This window comes from Ixodes scapularis, unplaced genomic scaffold, assembly GCF_016920785.2.
Source record: "Ixodes scapularis isolate PalLabHiFi unplaced genomic scaffold, ASM1692078v2 PGA_scaffold8__174_contigs__length_109621045, whole genome shotgun sequence".
Lineage (NCBI taxonomy): Eukaryota > Metazoa > Arthropoda > Arachnida > Ixodida > Ixodidae > Ixodes > Ixodes scapularis.
Genome location: NW_024609883.1, coordinates 81,057,142 through 81,066,879, shown reverse-complemented (window position 1 = coordinate 81,066,879; position 9,738 = coordinate 81,057,142). Strand labels below are relative to the sequence as shown.

The window sequence follows — 9,738 nt, the reverse complement described above, 5'->3', positions numbered from 1 at the left end:
CGGTCGTCAGTTTGTCCATCCGAAATAGGTACCAAATCCAAAAGCGAGATTTATTTAATAAATAGTGATTGCTTTTCTAGGTTTTCATATCCTCGCATTCACAAACATTCAGACAAAAAACACTACAAAAAGAATTGCAAAAATAATTTTACCATTTCTTTGGATTTTTCTTTTATTTAACACAACAATTTAATATTATGCGATGCTTATAAGGTATTTAAGACATACGCTCCTTGTGTTTTGCGTGTCGATCACTGTTCATCGTTTTCCGCTGATCACCCCTATAATAGTGGTCACCGAAATTCAAAGTGTTAATAAGCATGGTTCTTCACCAAGAGAGTATCAGATGTAAAACAAATTGTGAGCAACAGCAGAGGCTTTATTTTCGACGTTTCGAGCTGCTCTTTTTTAACCCTACACTTGGAAGAGAGCAGGCTCTACTCAATGCGACGAAAATAAAACCTCTACTGCTGCTCACAATTTCTTCTACGTTTAGTCACGGAAACAGTGACTGTATACCGTGAATCGAAGCAATAAGTAAAAATCCAGGACAGTTTCCATCAGCAATATCACGTAAATTTAGGTCAACCATCTTAGCTACAGGCTCATGCTTCAAGAATTCCTACCAAAGCAATAACATAATGTTTTGTTTTTTTTCGGCAGTTGGGAAACTTTTTGCAGCGACATGGCCAATGCTTTTTCCGATAGTAACACTGCCGACAATCAGTCACTTGAGTCGACGATTCTTCCGGAGCTCTACATCAAAGCCAACCACGGCCAGCGAAAATTTAACATCCAAATTCTCGACTCGGCGCAAATGTCGTTCGATAGCGAGCCGAACGCCAGCCAGCAGTTCCTCGACGTGGGCTGCGGAACGGGCGACTTCACTCGGCAAGAACTGTTGCCGCGCTGTCAGCCCTGCCGCAGGATTGTGGCCACCGACGTCTCCCGAGCAATGGTGGAGTTCGCCAGAGAGAACTTTGGGCATCCGCGGATCACGTACGAGGTACACGACATCGGAAGCGACGTCTCGGGACTCGTGCAGAAGTACGGCAAGTTTGACCGCGTCTACTCTTTCTTCGCACTCAACTGGACAGAGGACCTCACCGCGGCTCTGCACAACGTTGCAAACTTGATGACCGACGACGGCGAGTGCTTGCTAGTGTTCACGGCTCGACACGCAATGTACACAGTGTGGAGGAGAATCGTGGAAATGGATCGATGGAAGTCGTACAAAGCAGTGAGTGTGTTCGTTCATCTAGTTCTTATATTTTGACCTTTTAGCGAATGATGAAACGGTTCCTAGTAATCCGCCACAGCGAGTCCACTTATCTTTGCACGCGCAGCTTCAAAGTTCATCATGTCAGTCTGTGTTCTATAAAGACACACGAGCCTCCTAGTGCATTCAGTTAAAAATTTAATGCATAAAGTGTACATACATTGTCTCCTGTTATCAAGTGAAACCGAACGCTTAAGGCAAGCGAAGCTACTCTGCTGGGCAAACTCTTCAAAGATTACATTTGTATGTCATTAATTTTGAGCCCAATGATTCAGTAAGTGAACTTATAATTCTACGAGGACTTCTATTTTGGTTGCAAACTTCAGAATCACAATTTAAAAAAAAGGGTTTCACAGCTTTACACGACATTCGGATTATTCATGGTCTTGACTCACCCCTTTCAACCCCACCGTGTTCATGGATAAAATCCTTTCGATATGCCCACGTCTAGTACTGCATAATCTCGATTCTAAGTGGTATTTCACTGTTACGAAAATTTCTTCGCATTGTGTTGCTACAGGGTAACTTACGCTTAAATGCTATTGAGAAGAACGCTGGAACAAAAATAGAAACATCTAAGATGAAGAACGAATGTTCCGAGCTGCACTCAGGGTTTTGTGACCTCGGTTTAAGAAGGATGAACGTTCCTCGCAACAACAAAGGCTGAATTTGATCCCGCTTTTATCGTCTCTAACCCCGAAGGGCGAAATGTCCAAATAACACGCGGTATAATCTTCGAATCCATCTGCTGGTACGACAGGCTGATAGCGCCGGAGTATGGGTTAACAAATGCATAGCGTAGGCCTATTTGCTTCACGCTTATCACAACTTATTTTACTAGGTAGAGTACATCCTACTCCCCGATAATACAATGGCCTTGGCGAAAACAGGTTTGACGCAGTTTGAATGGTTGGAGTACCAGCAGCCTTGAGTTTTTCCTATTGAATTGGAAGTGGTAGGAGGCGCCACCTATTGCCATGGAAGTCGTGGTTACCAAACATTCGCCGGTGGGCAAAGAGCGCGCCGCAGGCCTTTCGGTCGATGCAAGTGCTTGCTCAATATGTGTCGCAGCATGTTCCCTAAACATTTTTGGAGCAAAATTATGTTTGGGGGAAATTATAATATCTAAAGCGTCTTCATACACAACTGTTTGAATAAAATAGCAAACGCTGATGAGATATGAAATTTAAAAAATTTGTGGACACATCAAACATTTATATGCAATGTAACGTAGGGAGCCTTTATGAGCACACGATGCAACCAATCAGCGTTGATGAGTTATGCAACTTTAAAAGGGTAATGTCCGCTAGTATTTTTTGCTCAGTACGAGCACCTGCAGAGATACACGATAAGACTGGGAAGTCATTTTTCCAGGTGTCCCCAAAATATATTGAAGGTATAAAAAGGGCAGCCAAAATCAGCGACTTCGCGTTCCTCAAATGCTTCCTTAACTGGTCACATTTTCGCATTAAATTTTCAAGTCTCAACTCCAAATACGCACAAAAAAGAAATGATTTGCAGGAATGTCTTGTGCCATAGCCAGTTCCTTTTTTTATATTATTCGGAGTTGAGACTTCGAAATATTTTTTGCGCGACTGTGACCAGTAAAACAGGTATTCGAGCGCTGATATTTGCGGGCCATTTTAGTGCGGATCATAAGTCGTATTTTGGAACACCCTTTAGATAAAAATGGACAGTTTCATTTAAACACTGACAATGCTTTATTTCTCAACCAATTGTAACCACTGGCGACGTTCTTGAAAGTCCTGCTTTTGGTGGCACTCTGTTTTGCAGGGCCGTTGGCCGAGTTCCTTGGTGGCATGCTGTTTTGCTTCAGCTTGCGGTGTACAATACACTGTTCTTGAAAATAGCAGAATCGGAATCTCTCCCCTAGCCCCTTCCTCCCCGCGAAGAGCCGTATGCGGCTCGCGAGCCGTAGCTTGGCCACCCTTCCCTTGACTATGAAGAAGGACGAAGTACAAAGCCGTTTCGAAAAAGAGAGCTCGCGCTTTAGATCTCTTCAATCTCTGACAGACTCCGTATATGTATATTCGCTTTTTCTCTCGTGAGTTGAAAGAGGGGGATCGTAGGCCGAGTGGGCTAGCGCAAACTAGAGCCACTCTAGCGCACACCAGCTCGGAGCCCGTGGAGCGAAAGCTCGCGCTGCAGAACCCAGGATCCTGAGCTCAATCCCTCAATCCTGGCCGTTTCGATCTCGATGAGCATCGTACCGGCGTGCGGTCGTGTATCACTACTGCGTGGTGCACGTTAAAAATCCCAGGCTAGCGGTTGTACTGCACTGGCTCAATTGCTCATCTATAGCTGGGAGACTCGTCGCCCGTTGAGGCAGACCAAGCTCTAGGCTGTATAAACATACGCACAACAATTTGCTGTGCTTTCGTGAGTTGAAACGTGGTGCCGCCAGTGTGCGAATAACACACAACCACCTCCGGTTCTGAACTAAACGGTGGGTTTCGCAGTATTTGCGAAATCAAATATACGCGCTATCTTCTGGAAATGGTCACTTATAGTACTGCCAGGCTTAAATCAGTCTTATGATAAAAAAATGATGAGTAAAAAATTAGAAAATACACGTGAACCGGAAGTGTGCCGGGGCTACCCAAAAGACGGCGCCACTGAGTATTGCTGAAAAAAAAGAGCGAATATGTAAATAAAATGCAGTGTACAGACATACACTTAAATATTATCTCGCAATTCGTCACCCCGGACTATTCAAAATCGGGTTGCTGAAGTCGTCCTCGTGAAAATGATAGGAGCACACACGTTTGTTACACAAAGAATCCGGCTCAGTTTGATCTGACCTATGTTTTTTTGGAAACGGCGTCAAAACCTGCAGACCTGCAGCGAACTGCCCATTCCCACCGGCTACAATGATATACCCCATCATTTAGTTGAGATGCATCAATCGAGAACAGGAACGAGATCATAAACGCCGTCTACACTCACACGCGTGGGTCCCAAGGAAAACGAAAGAAGGACTAGTCCTTTCCCTGCGATCCGCGGTTCTTGCAGCCATCCACAGTTCGCACCACGTCGGCGATCGAATCCTTCTTATACAACCGACCCATTACAGCGGTGTCGGAGATTGTAGTATATATATACTGCAATCTCCGGCACCGCGAGACGTTCGAACCGCCAGGGGAGAAATGGGCACAGTATATGAGCGTTGTTTAATGCAAATGAGCGGAGAAGGATGTGTCCCCCCCCCCCCCCCCTCCTTAGTAAAGCATTTTCTTATAACTTCGTGACTCGATCTTTGGTCTTCTTATCATCAAATATTGCAATATTGTTCGTTGCATAGCGAGAGTGTATATAAGATCGCCGGATGCCCTAACCGCAGTCAACCTACTCATATATATTACACGAAAGGCGCGGAGTTTCTCTGCAGACATGATGACAGGCTTATCGGTGGACACTCCACAAGCATGGTTCGAAATAAGCGGGTTTTCGTTATACAAATACGTGTGCTTCGAGCATCTCTATACGGACAGTTTTTGTGCGGTAAATATGGTAGGACCGGTGATACAAGGAAGGAATACGCGTCAGACAGTGTCTGCACACTGTCTTTAGTATATGATGAAATGTATTAGCTGTGTGACTGCGGTTTGGTTTATACTCCGTTCATCCTTAAGCTGAGACTAGAAGCTCCGCCTTCAGCGCGAGCTTTCTGTCCTCACTAACGAAAGTGTGAACGCGCAGGCACGCGTTCACACTTGAACCAAGCGGCACCGTGACGATTCACTTTTCAAGCTGCTTGGTTGACTCCGTCGAATCACAGCGCGCGTCGACTACGGTTATACTTAAAAGTGAAGCGGAGTATATAGTTTGGCACGTCACTCAAATGAAAGCGCGGGCCTATAACCAGTGCACCGTTCTGTGTGTGGAGGGCGACATGCCTATAGAGGAGTGAATCGCTTACTCGTGTATACAATCTTTTCTATTTTGTTTCCCGTATAGGCCGTCGAGCGTTTCATTCCAGAAACTCAAAACATCGAACACGCGTCGGACCTTAGCTCCTACGTGCTGCGCGTTCTCGAGGGTGCCAACCTCGAGCCGCGCACCTGGAAGGTACTGACCCAAAACACAGACCCCGGAAATGTGGAGAAACACATCGGTAAGATTTTTTTTTTTTTTTTCGTAAAGACTTTGTCATAGTTCCTTATGCCGACGCCCACGCGTGGCCGGACGAAAAGATCCTCAGCTATGGATCGATTTCTCGCTAATGTTCTGCGGTGCAGTTTCGTCTGAAAACGACGCTGCTTATCAGACCTGTCTTTGAAGACGGCGGCCCTCGACGTACCGCCATGAATGTTGTCCGAAAAGTTGTCTGTCCGATCCAAACGGCAATACGATGTGCCGCGCCTCTGATTGTTCTCCTGACTTCTCCTGACCGTTGATTGTTCTCCTGACTTCTCCTGACCTCCGATTGTTCTCCTGTCACATCGCGCGTATGTGCTATTCGTACTTTCCAGGGACTACACTCGTGGGTGACTGTTCTCCCTGCTCCCAGGACACGTAGAAACGCGCAATCTGCGTCTGACAGCAGCGACAAACAACGTTAAAAGCTGCCGGAGCACCTTCTCTGTTGCAGAGAACAATAGGGACTAACAAGAACAACTTAACAAACGCAGGCCATCGCTTAGTATGCTCATGCTTTTGCTCCGTGATTCGTTCTTGGGGAGCGATAATAAGATTATCGAGACTCCAGTGCGCATTTGAAGCTGTCAGTGGCATAACTATAGATGTAAGACTACGAAAGCCTTATACGGATGTGTTTCCTATATCTCTTGCCGTATAGGCCATCACGGTTGCACAGTTTGGTCAGATGTGCTGTGTCGGTGTTCAGTTGCGTGGAACTTGCATCTTCGCCGAACATCCATTACTATATTTACTAACCACGTACCCCGGATTCCTACCTCCTATGTGTTAAATAATAATACTGTTGACCTCGTCTCCACTTATAAATATCTTGGAATTCATTTGCAACCTGATCTGTCATGGCACTACCATATAAAGCTCACCCTGGCGGCTGCTAACCGCTCTTTCGGATTTCTCAAGCGTAACCTTAAACAGGCTCCTCCTAACATACGCAAACTTGCCTTTTCCACACTAATACGTCCGAAATTAAAATATGCATCAGCCATTTGGGATCCCGAACATGCTTACATCATAAACGACATTGAATCACTGCAAAATCGTGCCGCTCGCTTCATATTTTCAGATTATTCTCGTCATTCCAGCGTCACAGCACTAAAACGCCGAGCGGAGCTACCCGAACTACTCCATCGTCGCAAACTTTCACGCCTATCTCTTTTCCATAAACTTTACCACCACGCGTCACTTCACGGTGATTTCTTCGAGCCACCTGCCGTTATTTTTCCACGCCGCGATCACCCCTACAAAGTTAAACGCGTAACCTGTAAGTCATCTGCTTTTTCCCGGTCATTCATTCCACGTACCACAATCGATTGGAATAATCTACCATCGCACATTGCCTCAGGAAAAGACACCACGAAGTTTCAAGAACAAATTCAAAATACTGATGCCATCTGACTTTTGCTGTTTTACATTGTTGTTTCCTTTTTTCCGGAACGTGCAGAGCAAATGTGTACTATTTTGTTTTTACCTTGACTCAGCTTTATTGCAGTGTGATGAGTGAGTGTATGTTTTTTTATTCGTTTTTGAGTGTATCCTTTATTTTCTTTTTATTATTAAGTGTATTGATTGTTTTCTAGTATTCTCATATGTTGCTCACTGTGCACTAGTTCCTATTGGAACGATTTATGTACCCCCCCCCCCCCCTATGTAATACCCTCTCCCGAGGGCCTTTAGGTGTAATATGAATAAATAAATAAATAAATAAATATACGGTGACTGGAACGCGTCTCAGACTGGTTTGTTTACCGCGTCCGATAAAGTGGTCCCTCGATTTCCGCACCGCTTGATGGCGTCGTGGAAGTGTCACGCTGTCGCCGGCCGCGATACTGGCGGCGTCACAGCATCGCTGGTGGACGTGGCTGACGCCTGTTCTGCTGCAGGTCGCTCTCCTGCTTGGACAGTCCTCGGAAGCTTCGGCGGCCAGGTGTTGGGACGCCGTGACGACAGCGACACTCGCGTTTGCTCGCGCTTTTTGCCGGAAGTTCTACGACCAACCGCCAGGATCGCGACATCCGACAGCGTGACACTCTGACTTTTGTGACGTCATTTGTTTTCACTTCGAGACCCCCCCTTCGACGGATGGGCGGAATAGGACGCTAAACACACCAGTCAGAGAAGCATTCCAGGCACAGTACCAGCACTGTGCCCTTGCTATCAAGAAGGTGACGATTTAATGACCGTGGTCTGTCTGGGAAAGAAACTCGGCGAATAAATAGGTCGAAAATTTGTAAAGTCCCCAAAAACTAAGTGTGACTTGTGACACAGAACATGAGGTTACATGGGATATAACCCTTCCGAAAAACCCAATATAACTTTTCGCTATCTGAATTATGGAACTGGAAATCTATCTGGATACTATCTCGATTCCAGGTTTTCAGAAATTATTCCCTTGCCTGCAATCTGGACCTCAGGTTTCCAGAACCAGTTCCAGTTAGATTTCCAGTTCCCTAATCCACATAGTGAAAAGTTATACTGGGCTTTTCGGTCGGGTACTTCATGATCAGTTTCACAAGTGACACTTCCAAAGATCACGGGGCATTTTCATGACTAAATAGCATTATTGGGACAAATAATTCGCTTCACCTAACGATCCTTTTTTTTTCTGCCGTAAAAAACAAACAAAAAAAAAAACGTTTTCTTGCAATTTCTTTTTCTTTTTTTCTTTTTTTTTTTTTTTTTCAGAAAGGGAACGCTCATTGAATCCCATCTTACCCGTGCTTCCCGAAGAATCAAGGACGCAATTCAAGAGCGACGTGGCCGCGGTTATCCGCAAGTTTTGTACTGAAACACCGGCCGGGAATTCACAGTATATCGGGCACAATTTCGTGGTTCACGCCAGAAAAGTTTCAAAATGAGCATAAAAAATGAAGCGAATTTGGTTATTCTACCGGTCCTTTGTATAAAATTATTCACGTTATTCATATAGTGCGGCAGAGGTACCGGTACATGCATGTAGACACCTTTTTGTTTACACAAAAGGACGCAAAAAAAATTATGGAATTGAAACTAACAAATCACGAGTGATATTATGCCTGTCAAATCCCATTGAGAAATCGTTATGTTCAAAACAAATAAACGCAGGATTATGGCTCGATGACGTATAGCTGGTTCACGACTCGTTCAGGCAACGACTGCGTCGTCTGCTAAATTTATCAAATAGATTTCTTCGTCTGAATGTTTGAACCGGTTTGTGGCCGACACGGTAAGTTTGTCCTCGCTTTCTGAAGCCGCTGAGACCCTAAGGAACGCAGGTTGTAGCTTCTTATGTCCATATTTCTATAACTTCATTGATCAACACTCTCTGTAAATATATGCTTCAGGATTTTTTCTTTTTTTGTTTTTATACCAACGGTAAGAAAAACTTTGTGCTTTTGTTCTTGTTGTGACGCACTTTTTGGGGACTGTTGCAAATGACAATAAAAAGAAAATTACTTGGTAATTAGGTCAATTTTAAGTTTGTTTTCTTCCGATCACTCCTCGTGAACTCTGCGGTGTCTTTGGATCCTGGATTGAACCGAAGAAAGACAGCGGGGAGTGGTAACTCAAGCCGAGAACGTTGGCTTAGGAAAATGTCTTCTCTGCGAACCCTGAGCCGCGTTGGCCTTTCTTGGGGGTAAGCAGAACATGTCGGTTTTCGGTTTCCAGCTGTACGACCTTTAATAATCTTAGTTGACCTACACGCCATCTGGTGTTTGCGAACGGCGGCGCAGCCAGTTGAAGCAGGCCTCGTTACATTTGTGACACGCACGACTTATTCCCATCAAGTACTGCGTAAGTAGGGCTGGGCGTGGATAAAACGTTTTAACCCTACTAATCGCTACCTCTTAGTCAATTCAATAATCGAAAAATTGGCTGTGTTTATCTACAACCGGTATTATCAAAAAAACTGTGTTTTTTTGTTGTTTTTTTTTGCGATGTCATTTATAAGCGAATGTACACCTTATTTGAAACTTAAGGCTGTTCCACACAAAAAAAATAGGGCAAATCATTTCAACAATACAATATTTTACATTATATTTAGCCTGACAATCAGTCTGGATTACAACGAAAGGGAATACTAAGGTGTTTTACCGTGGAATACTGCAGTGCTGCATTCTGAAGTACATAAATGCGCACGAAGAAGAAGCAAGCACTTTTACTCCCTTCCCGAAATTCCTAACGCAAAACTAAACCAATTAACCGGTTAAATAAATTTATTGCTTTAAAATCATTGATCGATTATTCGGATAGTCAATCGGCCCACTGTCCAGCCCTGGTGTGAACACCTCCGCAGAAGACCC

At 44.6% G+C, this 9,738-nt stretch overlaps 1 protein-coding gene across 1 annotated transcript; it reads left to right on the top strand.

Moving 5' to 3' along the window:
* Positions 1 to 685: 685 nt before the first annotated feature.
* Positions 686 to 8,313, top strand: LOC8051461 (juvenile hormone acid O-methyltransferase-like). Its single transcript, XM_029992622.2, has 3 exons — positions 686 to 1,240; positions 5,258 to 5,414; positions 8,141 to 8,313. Exons 1-3 carry the CDS (start codon positions 686 to 688, stop codon positions 8,311 to 8,313), a joined length of 885 nt encoding a protein of 294 aa, XP_029848482.2.
* Positions 8,314 to 9,738: the final 1,425 nt, after the last annotated feature.

Coding starts and splice junctions, on each gene's coding strand:
- LOC8051461 (XM_029992622.2), top strand. CDS start 686: ATGGCCAATGCTTTTTCCGATAGTAACACTGCCGACAATCAGTCACTT. Junction 1,241..5,257: donor GATGGAAGTCGTACAAAGCA/GTGAGTGTGTTC, acceptor TTTCCCGTATAG/GCCGTCGAGCGTTTCATTCC. Junction 5,415..8,140: donor AAATGTGGAGAAACACATCG/GTAAGATTTTTT, acceptor TTTTTTTTTCAG/AAAGGGAACGCTCATTGAAT.